The sequence below is a fragment of the Rhamphochromis sp. 'chilingali' genome (genome assembly GCF_963969265.1).
Source record: "Rhamphochromis sp. 'chilingali' genome assembly, chromosome: 19".
Taxonomy (NCBI): Eukaryota; Metazoa; Chordata; class Actinopteri; order Cichliformes; family Cichlidae; genus Rhamphochromis; species Rhamphochromis sp. 'chilingali'.
The window spans coordinates 3,955,440-3,977,291 of NC_137946.1; the positions used below are offsets into that span (position 1 = coordinate 3,955,440).

Here is a 21,852-nt window from a genome sequence, read left to right on the forward strand (position 1 = left end):
ACTGTTGTGCTGTCCTATAAGCAGACTGTAGACAGTGGAGCCATCAACTTGAAGGCAGGCCGAGCAAAATGCGGTTTTTGCAGTAGCTGATCTAAAAACTCTTTTGTAGTAAAAGTTTGGTGAGCCCACTGAACAAGACTTTCCATCTGCCAAAACTGACTCAAGAAAGGCAAAGCAGTGCTCTACTCACAAACTGTGTAGTACAGGGGCAACTCTGCTATCACTCTATAACCTCCTATAACCTCTGGGTGGGTGAGCCCCTGGAGTGTAGAGTCACCCTGTTCCTTAAGACCTTGGGTGTTACAGGGCCGTGTTAGCCGACACGCCACTGCAATATCAGGTGGACATCTTGGGCAGTGCCTGTGGAAGACTGGAGTAGTGATCGTCATCCTTAAGAAGAGGAACTGGGGTGTGTGCTCCAACTACACAAGGATAACACTCCTCAGCCTCCCTAGGAAGCTCTATGCCAGAGTACTAGAGAGGACAGTCCATCTGTTAGCCAAACTTTGGATTCGGGAGGACCAATGTGGTCCGGATCACGGAACTCTGGACCAGGTCTTTATCTAATCAAGGAAATTCAAGTGTGGATGGGAGTTTAGTAAGCCAGTGGAAGTGTAATTTGTAGACTTTGAGAAGAGTCTACAAATTACAACATAGCAACAACACAGGCAGACCCATTCCAGGGTCTGCCCGTCAGCCTGCAGTGAGCTCTGTTGTCAGATGGAGGCAGTGTATAAAGCATGCATTACAACCAGTCTGTGGGCCACTCTTGCTCGTGTTGTTGCTCCATCAACCAGGGGTGCCTTCAGAATGTTTTGATAGGGGTGGGCCACTAAAGGTATTAGGGCGGCACATAAAAAAAAGGAATGAAATGACTGCAGGTCAGCAAAAACAACTTTTGATTAGATGAATAATGGGGTGGTTTTTATTGAACTGGTTCTAGTGATGGAAGATAAATATGACAGCAATTTCTTTTGTTTACTGCCCGCAGAATTTGGGGAGCTAGTTTATGAAACATTGTTAGTGCCAATAAATCAAACAGGACTAAAATCTTAAGGATTATAACTTTACTTATGCTCATCAAATTTGTGATGTACAAAATCATTTTAAAAAAAAAAAGTGTAAATGTGAAAATACTTCTATATGTATGTGCGTGTGAACAAGAGAGGGTGGTGTGAGCAGAGAGGCAGGTGGAGTGTGTATACCAACACGCACAGGGGGGAAAGAGACTCCAAGAAGCAGGCGGCAGGCCAGAGCAGGGGGAGGCTGAAGCAGAGGAGTCACAGTCAAATGCAACAAATCAAAACACATGCCAACACTACTGTACATCCATGTGCAATGAGGTAGCAACAGCATTAATGATGTACTGAGACAGTGGAGAGCAAACGATGCACATTTTGAAACATGTACAAAGACATTCCACTTTTTAATCTGTGACTTATAATAATACTCCTGAGCCAAGATATTCTCGTTTAGTGTCCTGTAAATACTAGTTGGCCATCTGCACGGTTTCAGGAAACAACGACTTCAGCTTAGGGCTGTGCGATATGACCAAAATCTCATATTCCGATATAAGACATTTATCGTCCCGACAACCATATGTATCACAAAAATGTTACATTTTCTGTAAATTCTGTGAATCTCAGGCAACTTGACTTGCGTGTTTTCAGCTGGGCGTCGTGTACCTGGAGTCGAGTGGTTTGACCGATGCGTGAAACCATACATTTTTAGACATAAGTTGTAACGACCGCCTTTTTCTTTGTATTTATTACACGGCGTGCTGCGGGGAAAAGCCTGTTCTAACATCTGAGTCTAAGGTTTCTTTTGAGCACCTGACGGCTCTTTTTTGCTTATATTACAAAAATGGTTTTGAAATAATATTAAGATGCTCAAACAGAAAAACATTAAACGCAAATATATAAAATATAACTATTTACAGAGAGACAGGAATAAAAAGGACCCTTAAAGTGGAAGAGCCTCAGGGAGAAGGAGGAGGAAAAAAAAGAACATTGTTTCTGCCTCATCAGAAAACTACTGATTGCTAGAATGAATGGCTTTGGCCGGACCCTTTGAACTGGGTCAGAGCATCACGTCACCAGGCTGATTGGTTGTCGCGGCGCGACTTGATGCTGGAGTTCAGATTTTTCCAACTCGAGCGGTAGACGCGATAAGCGCGAATGCACAGAATGCACCACACGAACTGCAGCGCGTATTTTACTTTGCGCTTCAAACGCATCAGTTGAGCTACTTGGTTGTGCGAATCAGGCAGAAAAGCGTTTTCGCGACACAAATCTACTTCTGAAGTTTCGCGCGACCCCCAGTCGCGCTTCATCGTGCTCCTTCATTGACTTTACATGTAAACCTGAAGCTCTGGTCGCGTCTATCGCGTTCAGTGTGAACGCACCGTTAGGTCCTCGATTAGTTTTGACTGGTCCTTCTGTTTGTCATCATTTCAGTTTATTTTGAAAAATCTCAACAGGATCTTCAGCTTTATTGTGAAAGGTTTATGTGGAAAAACAAGCGGACTGCGGAGCCACACGCTGGGTTTCCCGTCATTGTTGCTAACAGCAAATCATAAAAACAGTCGCTTGTCCGTCCGTAGTGTGGTTATTTTAAATTTAAGAGAAAGAGAGAACTTTAAGAAATTAATATAGGCACTACAGTGACCATCAAAACAATATAAAATTTTGCTGTAAACAGTTTATGTTGCGACACCATGAAACAAACGATAGCGTAATATGAACGTTTTCATATCGTCATCCGATATATATCGAACAGCCCTACTTTAGCTCATACACTGAACAGAAACCCAATCATTGAAGAATTAATCAACAATAAGAGGAAAATCTGGTGTCTATATCAAAATCAAGTTCCTGACCACGTGCAGATACTCTGATATCAGAAATAGGGCTCATGCAAAAAACAAAAACAACAAAAAACAGCAACAAGCATTGAGATATTTCTTAAAAGCAAGGGAGTGGGACAGCAGGCACAGTCTAGCCTCGGACTGAACAGAGTGCTGTGTGTGCACTGCAACAAGATCCATTTGGTATTAGTCACAATCTGGAAGGATCAACAACATTATGCTTGATACTTGAGCTGCACATCAGATAACATGGGCATCGAAAAGCTCCAGAAAGCCCACAAGCAATAACCACCCTCTCTACTTTAACTTTATTTTTCTTCAATTTCTTCTTTTGTCTTGTGTCCTCACTTAATAGAGACCCCAGAATGAGGCTTTGGTATGGTTTGGAAAAGCAGCTCCACTTGCCCAACCCAATGCCAGCGGGCTGGCTGTGACGCTGAGTCATAGTGGTTGAATCAATGTTTAAATTTGGAGCATGTGATGTGGATTTATTCAAGACATCTTACAGCAATAGGATCTGAGCAGCTATTTCTGATGACAATGTTTAGCTCAAGCCGCTAAAAACACTGTCGAGTGCTCTCTTTGATTCTGAGAGGGTTTGTGTTATACACTTGTCTTTGACACTCTCTGGAGTGTGCTAAAGAGCTTATCTGTTTGCTCTGGACAGCAATAGATTAGCAGTTATTTGCAGAGGATTTGCATATGGCTGAGTCAATAAATCATGAGTAAAGGCCTCTTTCAGCTGATCATGTGTCAGAATTACAGGCTTCCTTTCACAGTAAAATCATAACCTGCTTATATATTAGACGTCTGTAACAGAGTTCTTATTGTTCCATTTCATTTTAGATTAAAAGTATCAACTATAATATTACCAATAAATATTTTTTCCTCTGCTGTATTGTAAAAGGATCAAATAATGTGAGAATATTCACTAAGGATCTATTGTTTTTAATACCCAAATCATTAAACTGACCCAAAGAGTCTGTTAGACCACTGCATGCACACTAATATATACCCAAAGTCAAATCACTCACCACAGATCGAACTCTTTCCTGAAACCTCAGCGATATCAGTGAGACATTAACCGCCATCAGTGATAACGCCCTTCTAACACATTTCCTGTTAATAGTTTAAGAGGAGAATAAGTACCTGGTTTTGGCACTGAGTTGGTCATGGACTGTGGCACTTTGTCATTTATGAGCTCCACACACTCACTGGGGAAGAAGCCAACCTGGAAAGAGTTACAGCACAGAGAGAGGTGGGAGGAAAGACAATCACATTTTAGAAGACAATAATGGCACCCAAGGGCGTAGAGATGTTAAGGAGTGGTTGCCATATCAGTTATATGATTTATGGCTGATTTTTACCATTTTGTCATCACGTTACATAAACACTTCCCTTCTAAACTGAAGCAAAACTCAGATAAAATCATTACAGTGGGTCATTTAGGTTTGTAGCAGGTTTTACATTTGAATATGATCACATTAACTTTAATTAGCAAAAATAGACATTCAGGTTGCCCAAGGATACAAAAAAAAACAAAACAGTGCAAATAATGTTAGCAGGTCAGACTACATGGCAGTCTGGAAAAAGTGGGATTCAAAAGGGTCTGTTTATGACTCAGACACACTCAGATTAAAAACAGGGTGGCAAACCGCCTTGTTGGTTGATGACTGCACTGATTTTTTTCTGCATTTGCTGACCAATTGGAAGCAGTTATGGGATTCAACAACGAAGGGTGTTGCATGCTCAGCCTCTGGGTGAATCCTTTCAATCACAAGGCAATTGCACACGTCACCTGGTGGGTGGCACTCTCTCCAAACGATGGCGGCCTAACTCTGACTTTATACATGCAGATAGACTGAGCAAAACTCATCTACACATGTCAGTGTTAAAAAGGAACTAGAACCAGCTGGTTTCCAGCTGGATGCATTCTCACTGTATTCTTACTGAACATAAAAGCGAGGTTGCAGAGCACCTATAGTATCTTGCAATTAAACCAGCATCCTGGAGAAACCACGTCACCATTTCCCCAAAATTTCCCAGGTGTGGGACTAATAAAGGATTATCTTATTCGCAGGAATTTCACTTTCACTTTCAAATGTATTGAGCCCATTCAATCCCAACCAGCAACCTGACAGTGCTATCCCTCAGCCTCCTCGTACGTACACCTAAGGTATCAATTTGAAACTCCTACATCACCTCGTTCAAGTTATCGACAATATCCTCCCATCAGCCTTTTACGGATGGGGGTAAAAGAAAAACAATACAATTGCAAGTTCATTGCACATCAACACTCCATTTGTACATAGTCACTGTGTTCCCAATTGTGACTGTAGTTTACAGAGCTACAAAGCCTGTAAAGAGGAATTAAAAGCCACCCAGTGTCAGAGCAGTGAAGTTTCAAAGACTGAATGCCATGTCGAGAGAAACTGTCATTGAGGATTTTACTGTGGGCCAGCCCAGGTGGACCAGACTGTGGAAACCAGTTAAATGTGCGTCAGAACCCTGATAGCAGAGTTTTGGACATGTTGCAGTAGCCTATGTGGCATAGTGGCACAGTAGCCTATTCTAAATAAGATTCCCTGACGGAAAGGAGAAGGAAGGCTTCAATTCAGTGACAGGATAAAAAAGTAAGACCAACAACCATGAGCTCTGTTTTGTTGCTCTTAAATCTGAAAGAATGCGGACAGTAAGAAACAAAGCTTGCAAGCTAGTTAAAGCACACAACACCCTATGCTGTGACATGCAAACTAACATGCCTCCCTCTCCTCACACTCTCCTGCCTTCCTGCATCACTACCTGGTGTTTGAAATCCTCCAAGGGAGTTTTACTGTTCACTCGACATTTACTCTGCATATCTTTTTTTTTTTTTTTTTTTTTTTTGGGGGGGGGGGGTGGGGGGGAGCTGCTCTTTACCCATTATGGATTTTAACCTAAAGTTTACATTATACAATAAAACACAGGAGTATTAGTGGTACAAACAGGCCACTTCTGGCATCATCAACTGCCCCCTACTGGTGGTGTCATCAGCCATCAGTTCTACCAAGACATCCTAGATTTGAGTTTCACTTTGCTTTTACTGTTAACAAAGTTCAAATGTGACAAACTGAGTGAACCTCTCATTCATATAAAACATCTATAAGTATAGACCAGCCTACATGTGTTCAAGTGTTCAGAAACTCTGTAATCCAGAGGAAGCTAGTTATTTGTAGCTAGTTAAACATAAATGATCAGTAAACATCCTGCTAGGGCTGGACTGTTCACCAACATCACATAACCTTTAAAATATAGGTTCTCAAACTAAATGAGGAACAATTAGTTCCTCATCGCTGTAATCACAATAGGATCTGGTTATGGTCAGGAAGCAAAAACTATACATGTGGGTATGTGGGGATTGTTCCAGATCCTTTCATAGACATAAACTATCACACTGCACCCACTGTTGCCTGGGGTGTTGCATTTATTTGGACAGAGCCAGTCAGGAGAAGCAGCGGGGGTGATAATGTTGGGGGATCTGTCAAAAATAAAGACTTGTCAGGCAGAAGGCTGAGCTCGGCGTAAGGCAACATCTTCCAGCCAATGATGTGACCTATCAAAAACCTGGAAAAGCAACTGCTGTAAAATTAGTATTATAAACTTCCACATCGGGCTTTGGTGTCTTCTTTTAAGCGCATTAATGAAATAATTTCTAGATCATTTTCACTGTTTCACCAGTTAAGCACCACCAACGCAGCCCCCTGTTTGGCTTGAATGCTGGCCTCCTTTACACCTGAACACCCACTTAGCAAATCTTGCCCAGAGTGTTTTGTATACACTTGTCTGGGTAAAAGTTTCATACACACAAACACAGTGGGCATACTGTTCTCCTGTGTTATTGATGACCTTCATTTCAAAATACAACTGCCGATTTAAGTGTTTTCTTAGACTGATAGGATTCATGTTAAATAGTGATTAAGCAAGCTTTTTGACTAACTTCATTAGTATTGTGACTACTTTGACTGACAGGTATTTTAACTTGGGCAGCAGCAGCTGATTGGTACCTTACCTCCATTAACTGAACAGGACCTCCGCACTGCTTTTTATAGTGTTTATGCCTCTTACAATATTGCCTGCTCTTTAGTATATATTGTCCAACAGGTTTGTGCTTTCCGTGAGTGAAAACTAAGAAATTTTGAATGTGCCAATGCCCTCTTTATAACGCCAATTAGTTCAGTAGCCAATAAGAGCTAAGTGGATCCATGAAGCTGGAGCCAAATGCTATTAATATGGAAGCAGTTTGTTTAGTTAATGAAGTTTTAATGACATTTGTAGAATGACATAGGCCTTTAACAGTATGAGCATGTGTCCAATAACAGCTATGCTAACAACACCATAGTATGCTCCATTTGATTACTTAGCAAATCAATTCTTTAAATTACTTTATGTGAATATTAGCATACAACGTAATTTGAAAATGGAATGCCTAAGTTATTCTTTACATTATATATGCTAAGAATGGCATCACATATATTCTTACATTGCAGCTAAGAGACAGCTAGCTAATTCTGCCACTAGCAAAATTAAGTCTTAGTGTTAATGCTAGTTAGCTAGCTTGCTAACAGCTAATGCATTATACCTACTTGTGTACTAACTTCTGTGTAACATCAAACAGTCTTGATTTCAGGCATCAGTAAATCAATTGCACAAGGTAAATATACATGCTAATACTTGCTTCTTACAGTAACAGCCAACATATCGGGGTTAGCCAACTACACAACATGTATCTAGCATTGGTTGCTTTGTCTCATCAGTCAACTTAGACTCAATATAAACACTCTGACAATGTCCATTGCAGTTTTCTAACAGCTGTGACTGCCAGGTTACACACAGCTCCTTTAACTTCAGTCATGTGCTGTTCATGGTTTTATCTTCTCTTCACGAAACATGCAATATTTTTAGTACCAAGAGAAAATCATGCAGTGTCATGAAAAAAGATAAAACCATGAACAGCACATGACTGACTATATATGCACACAGCGTAGGAATATGAATTAACTCATGTAATCTCCCCCAAAGCTTCACATGAAGGTGGATTTGTATCTCCCTTTGCCTTTCAGCAGACTCTTAAATATTTGAAGTTTACTTTACAAAGAAGCTCCTTGTCCTTGAAAACCTCAAATACAAGTCATATCAAAAGTTTACAGCCAGAGGGAAAGAACGTGCGAGTTTGTTTCAATGTGCTTTGTGAGCAGCGTACCTGAAAACCATGCTTGCCCCTCCACCATGTGGTGTCCTCTTTAGGGGGCATGTCAATCACAGACACGATGTCGCCAACCTGCAGAGAGTAACAAGCTGACATCAATGATTGTTATAACTGAAACGACAATACATCTAAGCTGACTTCCTCTTACAAGTGCATATTTAGTAAGGATTGTTTAGAGCTGAAAAGCTTGTCTTGAAAGACAAAAAAACAAACACCTACTCAGTTTTCATATTTATTTACTGGTAATATCTGGACCGAAGGCATCTTTATTGCTGTTTCAGTTTGTTTTCCTCTTGTATCACCATCTGTGTAACATTAACTGCTACAAAGCCAGTTTAAAAAATAGGTGTAAAGAATTCACTCTCATATTTTGACACAGAGTAAGTGAGAGTGTGCGCTAATACTAGTCATCGACAAAACAAGCATTCATAAGCTGTTAGCTCTATCAGGGTTTTGCCTCAGTAACACAGCATGGGTCTACTAAGAATTTTAAGGTGTAAGTCACTGGACAGTCACTTTTTACTGTTTAGGGAATCAGCATGTAGAAATCTTTATTTCCACAATTTAATACAGCTTTAAAAAAAAGTTTGAAACTCCAGTACAGCTTTTGGAGAGGGAGCAGTCACATGCTGTTGTAATAAAAGTGATTGTGAATGACCATGGCAGACCCAAACATGCTTTGCAGCATACTTTATTTCTCCCACACACGGTTGCTGTAACAGTACACTCAACGGCTGCAGCTCTCCTGCTGCCAGCCGTACGCATAAACACCAAACACAGGACCCACTGCAATATTTAAGTCGGCGGGGCATGATTGCAGATGCCGTGCAGGTGCGTCCGCCTTCCCTGCACGGCATCGCAGAACACACCCCGCCACCGTGATTTATCTTACATCATACAAAGTTACACCAGTTAGTCAGAGATAAATGAAAGCAAAGCAACAATAGACTACACTGAGTTACTGAAGCTAATGACAAAGAGACAACTCTCTACATATATGTATATTTGTCCTTTAAAGACAACATCCATACATCTTCTGCTTAACTGGGGTGTTGCAGGGGCAGCAGCCTATGCAGGGAAACCCAGACCTCCCTCTCCCCAGCCGTCACCTCCCACCAAGCAATAGAATCTCTCTAATGTCTCCTAGGTCTATCTGTGGCCTCCTCCTGGTAGGCACCTCACACAGAAAGCACCCAGGAGGCATCTTAGTCAGATGCAAGAACCACCTTGTTGCAGTGCTATAAGGAAAACAAGTATTAACCATATTAACCTGCCTAAACACGTTTCATCGCCAACCTTTGGATCATCTCTGTATCAGGGACTTTCTCCTGGCAGCAAGCTAATGAAGCTGAGGCTTGTGTGTGATGCCTCGCCCCATCAGTAACCTAACTGTTCTCCACAGCACTTTGATGGCTCAAGCTTCCTGGAGCTCACTCTTCTGTGTGTGCTAGTGAAGGAGCTGATATTAACAGAATGATTCACAACCATCAGGTTCTGTGGAAGCCATTGCCCAGACTTTTATATGGCAACGGCTACAAGGAGTCACAAGTGAGAGCTGGGTGCAGTGGACAAAAACAGAAAGTACATCATGTTCCCCCATCTCTATTCTCTATAAACGCTCATGTATGTGACATGGTTGAAGCTACAGATCTGTTTCTATTAAAAAGGAAAAAGGCGTGACCGTCACCTCAAAGGACAGCTCGTCTGAGGCCTGGGCTGCGTAGCGCTTTATGACATGAGCAGCAGCAATCGCTGGAACATTGATGGACGATTCTTCGTGAACCAGCAGATGATTCCCCTTATTGTCCACCTGATGAAAACACAAACCCAAAACTTACATGTCAGGTTAACAGAAGCAGCCATCAGCTAACAAATGCTAATATAAGAGTGCACTAAATATGTTTCTATTGGTGCTTCCAGACTGAAAATGTGTAAGGGTACAAAGACAACCTGCAGGGCTTAAGTTACAATTGATAGGAATAAATTAATACCTATGAATGTTTGAAGTCCCTGATAATATTTACTTTATCTATATCAATAAATACTAGATGGTTATGTGTAACTTCAGCAGTCCTTTAGTTAAATTATTCTTTTACAGGAAGTGTATTTACCTCCATCCACGTGAGGGCAGGCCCACAATTGATCTTGTTGTCAGCAATTGCTGAGAGCCGGGAGAGGTAAGCCAACAACATCTGGGAAACTGACTAAACATGGACAAAAACACAGAGAGCAGTTAGTGTCATTACATTTACTTCACAATAGTGCCATTTACTAGTGCCATTACTTTACAACAATTCATTACAAACACAGTAAATTTCAAAGTCTGCTGCCAAAACAAGTCATTATAGTTAAAGATCCCTTTTAATGGTTTAAAGTCTGCTTGCTTTTGCTATGTGTTCACAAAGGCAGCACATTTTCCAGCTAATGATGAGGTCTGCATAAAAGTACACAAACAACTTGAAATGACTTTAGCTCTGACCTAATGTTACAAGGGATATTTAGCTTTATAGTTTCTGGTACCACAATTCCCCAAATTGAGACATTATAAAACAGTAAAACTTTGATCAGCAGAATGTTTGAGATCAAAGTTCTGTCATGTAAAAACCATGTAAACCACGGCTTCCTACTATCGATATTAATGCCTCATGACAATGAATTCTAAGGGCGATCGTGGCTCAAAGAGTTGGCAGTTCGTCTTGTAACCAGAAGGTTGTCGGTTCGAGCCCCGGCTCGGACAGTCTCGGTCGTTGTGTCCTTGGGCAAGACACTTCACCTGCTGCCTACTGGTGTTGGCCAGAGGGGCCGATGGTGCGATATGGCAGCCTCGCTTCTGTCAGTCTGCCCCAGGGCAGCTGTGGCTACAACTGTAGCTGCCTCCACCAGTGTGTGAATGTGAGAGTGAATGAATAGTGGAATTGTAAAGCGCTATATAAATGCAATCCATTATTATTATTATTATTCTCTGATCTAAGCTTGAGTCTGGCTCAGAATACTGATAAAAGTCTGTAACAGCAAGACTACAAATCACTTTGGGATTTAAGCCATACAGGTTTCCACAAATCTACAGTTTCTGCATACATAATGTAAAAATAATAAGCCTTGAGGGTGTTGATCAAAATAAGGCACTGATTTTGCTCACAGTCCCTGGATGCTCCAATACCTCAGACTGATCAGTCAGACTGTCCAATCGAGGCAGCTCAGGCAGCTGTGAGAAGCGTCGGTCGTAGATGCAGAGGTGCAGGTGTTTGTCCAGGACACGAAAATCCTCATAGCTGCGCTTCACAATCCAACTTCGACCCTTCGGAACAATGCAAGCGTAACCGCCAAAAAGAAGAGAGAACACAAACAGTTGACTGAAGGGATACATATTTCTATTAAATTGGGCTAAGGTTAAATTCAAATGATAAAAAGCAGAGCTTAGCTGTCAGATACAACATAAGCTTGAGAGTAGGAAACATTTTACATGCAATTTGCAACAAATGATAAAGAGTTCTTATATATGTAGCACTTCATTGTTTGTCTTGTTAGAGTTTAAAAGGCCAAGTCTGTACACCGTTTTACAAACGTTCCTCATAAACAGACTGATAAAACATGGAAACAAATTATCTGTTCCTCTAAATCAATGGAAGAGTATCTAAGATTTAAAAAAATGTTTTAAAAAATCTAAAAAGGGGCTCAAGTCGCCCACAGATTTGTCTACTTTGTATTAAAAAGTATTCACTGATCATCGACACCTTATCCAGCCCTCGCTTGTAGAATAAATAATAGAATAATTTTGTTTCCAAACCACTAAATTAAATCTAACTTAAATAACAACTTAAATAACAGTTGCTCCGTGTATTGGCTATTTCTGTTTTAAACAACAAGAAACCTCAAAAACCCTCTCAGAGAAACTAGTGTTCAAAAAAAGTCTTCTGCTTTGATCTGGCCTAGAAAAACTGTCTTTGAGGCAAGGACTTGCACGAGTGGGACTGCAGTGCAACACTCAGCCCACTGATTCCAGCGCTGTTTTAAAGAGCTGGCTGGGAGAGATGCCACTGGGAGAGCTCTGTTGGCTTGGGGAACTCGATGCTTCTCTGTCCCACTTACAGATGCTTCTCCAAGTTAACCCACCTATCTGGGTTTGTGGAACTGAAACTGGGGTTAGGGTTAGTGTAGATTTAGCAGTAATTCCAATGACTTTAAGTAGTTACAATTTCCAAGTGCCCCGCCACATACTTGTGGGCCATTGCCATGGTGCTGCAAATTGAAGATAATCTGTACATTTGAATGCATGAAACTGGAATAAAAATGTGTCACAAGGCAAAGCTTATGAGCATCTGGTTTGCACGTCTGTTTGTTTGCTGTACTTCATATCTCTGGTTGAATCCAGCTGTGTAAAGATTTGTAAATTTTCAATTAATTTTAAATAAAATCAGTGCTTTTCTTAAATTTAGCCAATTAGCTTTGAAATTTAGATTTTTCAGTCAAAGTAAAAAACTAAAAATACTCCATAAAAAATGCAACAACCCGTTTCTAGTTCTTTCTGAAAATGAGTCGAAGGATTTAAACTGTGAAGCCTTCCTTCCCACATTCTTCAAATCACTCTCCCAGCTGTGGCATTCATCCACAGCTCTTTTCATTTCCTACATAACTTTGATTTCTTTCAGATAACAGCTTAGGCATTTCAGAAATGACCTGTTGAGAGGGAGAAGTCTGCTGATATCTCAACAGGTGCTATTCAACATTTGAGGTGTATGTGTTCGGCTAAACAGGAGCCTATGTGGTTTGTGCATCGTTATACAAATTATAAGACACACTTAAAAAGTTGAGTGACTGCAGTACAAAGAATAAATAAATAAATATGTTCAGGTTTATATGAAGCTAATATCTCCATCAAGCTAGTCCCATTGTGTGCCAGCACATAGTGCCTCAAAGCACAGGACTGACCAGACCAACAATAGTTGCTCAGCACCCACACAACTTGCCAAATATCATCTGATTCTCAAAAATTAGATTGAAAAGTTGCCATTTTGACATAGTGGAGAAGACTTGGCATACATTACTGAAGTTTATCTAAAAAAAAATAATTGAATGGGAACTTTAGAAGTTGATCCAAAATGACAAGGAATGCTTCATCACTGTGCAAAGTTAGAGACAACAACAGTCAAATTTAAAGCAGGTATAATTTATTGGTTTTATATCAGTGTAGTCACTACACTTTCTCACAGCATGTGCCACCGGCAGATGGAATGATGGATGATATTGAGACTGAAAGACGGCACAGAAACAGCAGCAGCTCAGGAACAAGCCTGTCAGTAAAGCATGTGCTGAGTATGGCCTAGAAATCACAAGGTCAAAATGAAATGTGCCCCCTAGGGTGGTTAAGAATGACCAAGCTAAGATCATTTGGGACTTCCAGATAGAGATGGACAAACTGGTGATGGCACTTAGGGCAGTGACCTCCAAACTGGGCAAGTGGTTCCAGCAGATCCCATCGACAACATCTGAGATCTCTGTCCAGAACACTGCAGTCCTGGGAACAGCTAAGATGCTATGCAGCACCCTCAAGCTCCCGGGCCTCTGGTAGAGGACCCGAGCTTGAACAATAAAGACTTCCCACAGCCAAGTTTGTTTTTTGTTTTACATACACACACTAATGCACCACCAATGCACAGGAGTTTGCAGTCTTACCTGGCAGTAAATATGAACCAAGTACACCAGCTCCTTAGATTCATAGCCATTCCGCGTCACTTCGCTTTGTTCATCGCCAAGGGACAGCTGAAAAACAAAGAGAAGGTCTGAGGCATTCGATGAGCATAACATGGGTTACTTCAAGCAACTGTGGTTCTTTAAATATGATTAAAAAGTATTGGTTTATCTTGCCTTGTTTTATCATATGCATCTCTGCCTGACATATGTGACAAACGCAGGCTCATGAATGGTTTCAGGAGTAGTTTTGTGGGCTTGGGCCATATCAAAGTGCCATCCACACACAAACTTGTAATAGTAGACCTCGGTCCTCAGTTAACGGAAGTCAGTTCATTTCTTTTTCTAACGTTACATCTTTCTCTACAGAGAACTGCTTTGGCATGATGAACTACAGAAGCACCAGTGACCTGCTGAGCTACACTCAAGGCTCTGCCCCATATATTAGGATGGCCGACCAGCCCCTCCATACTTATTCTAAGCACGTTTTTCGGTGACCAAGCAAGTAGGGAAGTTTTGTTGAAATGCTTCACTCTCTTATAAAAAAAAAAACAGGGATTCATTAATGCTTGGTTACCAGGGTAACCCCAGTTCTCTGAAGACCCAGCTCCACTTGCATGACCAGTCATGGACGCTCTACTACCACTATGCCTGTTTAATATACACACCAGTCACTTCAAGAACACTCCCTCATTTCTTAAAGAACAAAGGACATTGTTTGCATTGCATGAAAACACACAGATCTATGGACATCTGTCTGAACGTGACCCACAGCTGATGGACTTTTTTGTGGTTGAGCATCCACTCCCCGTACAGTGGTTTCCCTCTGGAGAGCAAATCTGCTCTGGTGTTCAACACACCAGGAACATGAGTCGGCAGGAGGTGCTTGCTGCTCCACATAATCAGGCAGAAAGAAAGCTTGTGTAATGTCACGAAACAAGTGCATCCCTGACAGTTTATATACACCACCACTGTTGCATTCTGTCCTGACCGAGACATGACAATTTTTCAGGAGCAGCAAGAAATAGAGACCATGGTTCCCTTGGGAAACAGAGCAATGTGCAGGAAAATTTTCTTCATGCAACCTCTCGATAGAAAACCCTGAAAAGAAACTGTTCATTTCAAGGTCCAGATATTTAATATTCAGAGTGGGAGACGGCACACTCTTGATACAATTGATGATGAAAATCAAGCCAGACAGGCTGCATAATAGTGCCTGGGTGTTTTTCTCCAGTGCCTCTTCACACATACTAGAAAATCTTTCAAATATACAAACACACTGAGCCCTGCCGCCTGCCAAGGGTTCAGAGTTGCCTTAACATACTTGGAGAAAACCCCAAGGGTGAGTGCCAGTCTGAAAAAGAGGGTCTGCTATTCTTAGACTATGCCCTAAAGGGCATTCAAAATTATGAATTTGTATTTGCTGAAGTGAGAATTGAGGGAACATAAATCCATTTAGGTATCCATTCATTATCTTTTCCAGTGCATTGCTTCCTGCCCTTCAGCCTACAAGAGAAGAAACTTTGCTGTCCAAAGCCCTTTCAGCTCCCCCTGCACCCAATGAACATGCCATGCTATTGAACCTGGATGGTTTCATTGCAAACTGTAACCTCTGGCAATGCATGTCATGCTCTATGGTCCAGGACCACTCTAATGATCTTCACAGGAAAGAAAGTGAGTACCTGGTGTGGAACCAGGGGCTATTATAAAAGGGGGAGGGGGATTCCATGTCCTTGAAGTGATTGGTCTGTTTTAGAAAGATGTGGTGGTAGTGGAGCTTCTGTTATTGGTTACGCCACAAGGTGCTTCCCATAGTGAGATACTGAGTGTGGTTGCAAAGAGAACCAGAGGTTCTTTTTCAGTGTTTCTTTATGGGAATGTAGCTCACTCCTGGATTGCGTCAGCAGTCCTAAAGCTAAGCTCCAGCACTTCTCAGGATCTCAAGCTGAACCCGAGATACAACATCTGTCAGACAAATTCAAACAATTGATGTAAATTATGATCCTGGAAATAAAAGGATATAATGATAATTAAAGTTATGAGCTCCAAGTGAACAGAGGCAACGGCCACCATGCTGATGGAATATAGTAAGTGCTCACTAAGAGCAAAGTACTCTATTGGGGTGATATGGTACTATCAGGTAGCCAAATATCTTATAGGAGGTAAATTTGCAAAAATCATATGAAAAGTGTGTAAGAACAGCCTAACACTAGAAACGGTATTCACCAAATTTATAGCACATGTTGTCATATCATCTGGCACTAGGTCTTGTATGCAGAGACACCTCATAATTGGGGTCTTCCAGTGCACATTGCCACTATGACATAATTTGCGTAGCCATGGTGACAGGTTGCCATCCCACCAGTCTATTCTGAGGCAGGGAAGACTGGTTGAACAGATTTAATTGTTCAAAACCGCACGTCTTTGTGTTCAACATACTGTTATTGTCTCTTCTTTGATACTAGCCATTTAATGAAACAGCCTCATGTGGTTTCCCAATCCCTCTTTTATACCAGTGATACAAAGAAAAGTTGAACAGGTGTTTTAATCTTGTATTATATAAGAGCTGGTGCTTTTGAACCTGCTCTATTTCCCATAGGAGAAGCTATCATGTCAGATAGTTGTGCTAATGTTTGCAATCACTGGCTCCACTGCAGAGATTCAGGAAGTTCAGAACTTAAAACAGCATTTTCAGGGCAGCCCATCCATCCATCTATGAATCATTTGTCTCCACGTCAGAATAAAAATAAATACAGAACATAAAGAATGAATATATATTCATTACGTTCTGTACTTGCAAAGGTGAATGAATACCAGGTCAATGCCATTATGTGTCACTTCTATTCTCCCCAAATCTATGCCTGGTCTTTGGTTGCCAGTCTACTGCAGGGAGGTTTGGTTGCTGATTTATTGATAGGAATTAGTTGTACGACTGAGAAAACTGAAAAAGTTTGCAGACACTCTTATTTTGAATAAAAAAGTGATTACATTTTGTAAAATACAAATTAAAAAAAACAAATTTTTAACTTTTGTATTAACTGTGAAATTGTGAAAGAGTAAGTGACCCGCTCATGAAACATTTTTATCTTCTATCCCATTTGCTGCATCATTATGTTAGATCTGCATTTTGTGTTAACACAAACAAAAGTTCTGCTTTCACAACAGCAGACATAAAAACTGAGATCGAGGGTATTTATGTGCTGTGTGGGTCCACTAAACAGAGCCTGTCGGAACAATGTCATTGTGCCAGTGCGGGGGATGAAAACACATGGAAGTGTTCTGGATCCCATTAAAGCAAGTTTGATTTAATACAGTTGTTGAATATTGACTGGTCAGCCTCGAAAGAGGGAAACAGAAGACAGGAAACAGCCAAGGTTAGCTGGTTAGCGCCACTTAACTTTCAAAATAAAAGCAAGGGAATTGTTTACAAGTAAAGCATTGAAAAGGATAAAAGCTAATAAAACAAAAACAAATTGAACTGTACTTGGAAGTTAATACCCAAAAACACAGCGATGCACTTTTGGAACAAGTCCACAGGAGAAAGAGGTCCCAAACGTGGATGGGACGTGGAGAAATTTTCAACTGTTTTTAAAAAAAAAAAATCTACTAAAAGTGTTCATGTTAACATCAGCATTTAATGTTTTTCATGATAGTAAAGTAAAATGCTACCTTCGATTAACCTGTTAACATCGGAGTCAGAACTAAACAAAAGAAGAGTATTTCTGTCAATACTTTTGATCTTGGATTGTTAGCATTGATTAGCATGATTCAATATCATGTAAAAATACAACTCAAGTGAAAAACAGCAACAAAAATCTAGAGAAGAGGTGGTGATGGGCACAAAAAGAGAGATTGCGGGTACCCAAAGACAAAGAAGGCTGCATGCAACTGTTACAGTAAAACCAATAGATGTCAGTAGTTAATCCTAGTTACAGTGGCTGCTGTAGGACCAACAGCTCTGGCTGACAACAACGGGAATCAATGAGCTCGTTTACGCACATTTTCGTATGTTTGAACCTGACTTCAGTTCAGGAGATCAGGCTTGAGGTGAGGAGGAGGAAGAGGATGACAATTTATCCAAAAACTGGTCACGTTCTCCTTTTCCTTTGTGTTTTCTCTGCTTTAGTTAAGGAAAGCCTCCTTAGATGATAAAGCATAGATATGATCCTATATGTTTTGAGTCAGACAATGCAGAATCTGGCTAATCACCTGGCCTCACAGAAATCATCTGAGGCTGATGCAAGTTTTGGTTTTCCAGGTATCAGGAAATACTTAGTTTGCTAAGTAATAAATTGGCAAAGTTATCACGAACTGGGCTGATGGTGTAAAAATGAATGGCGTGTCACCGGCTGCTCACACTGCTTAAAAACACACAAACAACAACAAAAACAACATAAAAACCCATCTAAAGTCCAGCTGCTCAGTGGTGACTGGACCAGGGCGAGACGTGGTATTGATCTACTGGCTTTTTAAAAGTATTTTGGTCTGGACTGCACACATGGACCAATCGATAAAACAGGCTGTTATCAACTTAGAACTAGGACACTAGTGTCACCAGTATGACTGTATCGTCTAACCTGACAACATTTTTAGTGTTTATAAATGATTCATCAATGTCATTATCAAAGTATTCTTTATTTTGAAGATTTGTTTTTTTCATGATCTGTTGATCACAATCTGACAAAAAACAGAAAATGCAGGAAGTCTGCTGCAAATTTAAAAGCCGCCTTTTGGATAAGTTCAGTTTACTTGATGGAGGTTCTACTTCCTTAGAAGTGGCAGTTATACATATGAGGTCATTCTTTATCCTATCCAACCCCATAATACTGCTCCATGCAGTCTTTTGTCTTAGTGACTTTTATGTGACTGTTACTGTCAGGGTTTGTTTGGTAAAGTTGTTTCTCAGCAATAAAAAGGAAAGACATGAGGTCATTCAATCCATCAGGTACTGGCTTTTTAAACAAAAGCCATTTTGTCTGGTTTCTGGCTTCTTTCAGTTTTTGTGTATTTTGCGTTCACTGTTTATTTCAATTTATTGCTGTGCTTGTATATATTTGTTATTACTGATTGCTGTGTATAAGCCAAATTGCCTCTCAGGGACATTAAAGTGCTACTCTGCTCTGCTCTTAAGCAAGTGGTGTGTATGTGTGATTATAAGTTGTTCCACATGATGTTGCTGAGCATCAATATTTTGCACCCAAAGTTCTTTTGGAAATGCTTCAGGGTGCAGTCACTGTGGAACTTTTTGATTTAGCAATATCCGAGTGTGTTGTCATGCAAACTGTGGGACTCCATCCAGCACACGAAAGGCTCTGTGCTGTTTCTGCAATACATTTATGTGCATGTGAACGGTTACGACTCAATTTGGGATGATGAGGAACTTTCTGGTCACAAAACACTTAAAGGTTAAAAAAAATGTTATGTAAAGAAGATGATACTGTGAACAAAGAGAACATCATGCCTCTCAGTGGCAATCTCAGGATCACCTTGATTGTGGCAGGGATATACATACAGCAGCTAATATTACCTGAGAAACAAACAATACTGCAAAGTAATGCCAGCACAGCAATAGCAGGGTTACAATAAGTCACAGAGGCTTATGTAGCTAAAATCTATTGTATAGCAAATCAAGGCCGGTAAAAAGAGGAATAAACTCCAAGCTTAGAGTCAGATCTGTTGGGTTTGAAGCCAGAATACTAACATGCTCAGAAAATAACACAAAGTAAACACAAAGCGAAGGATTTCTTAACTTCCAGGCAGCTGCCACATTAACCACAACAACAAAATCTGACTGGTGAATTGAATATATTGATGATCTGTTCTGCTGGGAAACCTCGGGTCCTGTGATTCATGTGAATATCACTTTGATATCTCCCAAACACCTAAACCAAGCTGCAGACCAAGCACAAAGGCAGCAGCCTCCCTATAGCAGGACAATGGCTCCAAAATCTTTTAAATACTCAAACAGTCTTCTTATTTCTATGGTTTGTTAATGTTTTTTAAATATATTTTCCCTGTTTTTTTTTACTAGTGCATGATATGATGTAATAGGTCTTTATCATCAGAAGGTAGCAGTAATTCAGCTAGATGCTGATTTCCTGGTTACCACAGGGGAACACCAGTAAAATATCTGTGGCACGGTGAGCGGTGAGACTACATGTCTGTTTCTCTCTACAGTTTTGTACACTAATAATGGCAAAACCACTTCAACACTAGTTTCTAGAACATTACACCTAATATGATTCACACTGTGTATGAACAAAACACAGACTTTTGTTTTATTTCCCAGAAAGACACTTTCTCAAACTATGATGATAACGGTTAGAGAGACCCTGGCTGTGATTCCCAAGTCCCCGATGATCATCTCTGCTGACAGCATGTAGAAATTACAGATAGCATCTACTGAATAAACGAGGCTGGGGGTAAGTGAACTGCAGGTTGGCTCCCAGCTGAAAAACAACAGAACTGAAGTGAGCACCCCAGAGACATTTTCAGCTGTGATGAAGGTTTTCAAAACAAAGGCAGCAGTTTTGCCATTTCAGCAAGCACGTCTGCTTTTATTAAGAACTTTTGAAGAGAACCTGCAAATGCTCCCATGCACCCAAACTGGGAAGCATGCCGCACACGTTACCTACCATTCTAGGCCTGTTTTCTGCATTTCCTGCAGCTCGCCACATTGCAATTCGCTTTCAATCCAACTTGTGCTGCACTAGCACACATTGTCCCTGAGACCACAAAGGCAGCTGCAATCTTGCCAGTACTTGGCAAACTATGGTTTCAAAAACCACAGCTCCAGAATAATAGCATAGGAACAGACTGCCTTTCACAGGAAATGAGAAATACTGAAGAATTCTGGATATACTGGTTTAAGTTCAAAACCTACCCACAGATAACAACAAGGCTGACATGAAGGATTTGGATCAATGTCATGAAAATCAAAAGAAAAACACACAAAAAAAAGTCAAAACAACAACAAAAACCCACACTGGTTTCCTCACTGTGGTCATGCTGTGCTATATATGGTCATACTGGGGAAAAATATATATCACTGGATGGTCTGTCCCTCAGCTGTTCTTGTTTACAGTGTTGTAAAAGCTGGCCTGTGGAATTCCTAAAAGAAAGAGAAAAGCCCTTTCACGTTGATCATTTTCCAAAGACATTTACTTGGAGATCCGTGTTAAACTCAGCTGTCGCTCTAACAAAGGTTTCTGCATGCAGTGCCACACCGATATCTCGGCCACAAGCTTTTTTTCACGAGTCCTGCAGGCACACAAGGACAACGGGGAAGCACAGCTCTGTAACCGCAGCAGCAGAACACTGTTACAGAAAGAACTGAAAGGGCAGAAAAAGCCCTCATACTTACAGTAGGTCAGCTCTGGTTTACGTTCCTTCCCTTCATGCAGCTCCTTAACGCTCCAACACCTGTCCAGTCTCTGTTCCTCAAGTCTAAGAATGTACATCCAAGCTTGGGTTTCTCCGCCACGGAGCACAATTCCCCTTGGCGGGACGTAAATGTCAGCTCCCCACTTTCTTTCACATACAGTGTAAGCACTCCCAGTGTGGGATCCGGAGAGAGAAAGAGAGAGGAGGGGGCAACAATATCATCAGCAGCTGGTGTTAGAGGATGAAAGCCGGTTTGGTGGATTACTCAACGGGACAGCTTTCATCTCCTCCATTTTGCCTTCTCTTCCATTCCACCATTGGGATGCCCAATTTTAAACCTTCTTTCTCTGGAGGCTGGCACCCAACACAACTTTGAAAATCTGACTAGCAGCAGCAAAACATAAATGGAAACAACCTGGTTTAAATGTCCAAAAAACAAAACAAAAAGAAAGATGTGTTCTTCAGTCCTGTTCTGGCAACCTCACCGTCTGCTCTCTGTGTCCTGCACCACATGCTATTCTCTTTTTTCCTCCTCTTCCCTGTCTGACATGCTGGATCACCCCTCCCCCTTCTCTCCTCCTCTTAACCCTCTCTGGTTGGTATGTTCCCAGGACAAAGAGCAGGGATGGAGAGAGAGAGGAGCAGAGGAGAAGGAAAGGGAGGGGAGAGG

The 21,852-nt window shown here is 41.0% G+C and overlaps 1 protein-coding gene across 5 annotated transcripts in view; it reads right to left on the reverse strand.

Annotated features, from left to right (window-relative positions):
- Window positions 1–21,852, reverse strand: part of arhgap32b (Rho GTPase activating protein 32b) — a 124,016-nt gene that overhangs the window by 23,713 nt on the left and 78,451 nt on the right. For 4 of the 5 annotated variants that reach the window (XM_080867658.1, XM_080867656.1, XM_080867657.1 and 1 more), the window contains exons 6-12: window positions 13,785–13,871; window positions 11,272–11,409; window positions 10,223–10,315; window positions 9,799–9,921; window positions 8,106–8,183; window positions 4,016–4,097; window positions 1,216–1,266 (exon numbers count right to left, since the gene is read on the reverse strand). In XM_080867658.1, the coding sequence (XP_080723784.1) occupies window positions 1,216–1,266; window positions 4,016–4,097; window positions 8,106–8,183; window positions 9,799–9,921; window positions 10,223–10,315; window positions 11,272–11,409; window positions 13,785–13,871 (652 nt within the window). Of the gene's footprint in view, window positions 1–1,215; window positions 1,267–4,015; window positions 4,098–8,105; window positions 8,184–9,798; window positions 9,922–10,222; window positions 10,316–11,271; window positions 11,410–13,784; window positions 13,872–21,162; window positions 21,752–21,852 lie in introns of those variants that run through there. The other variant, XM_080867659.1, reaches the window with a different exon arrangement.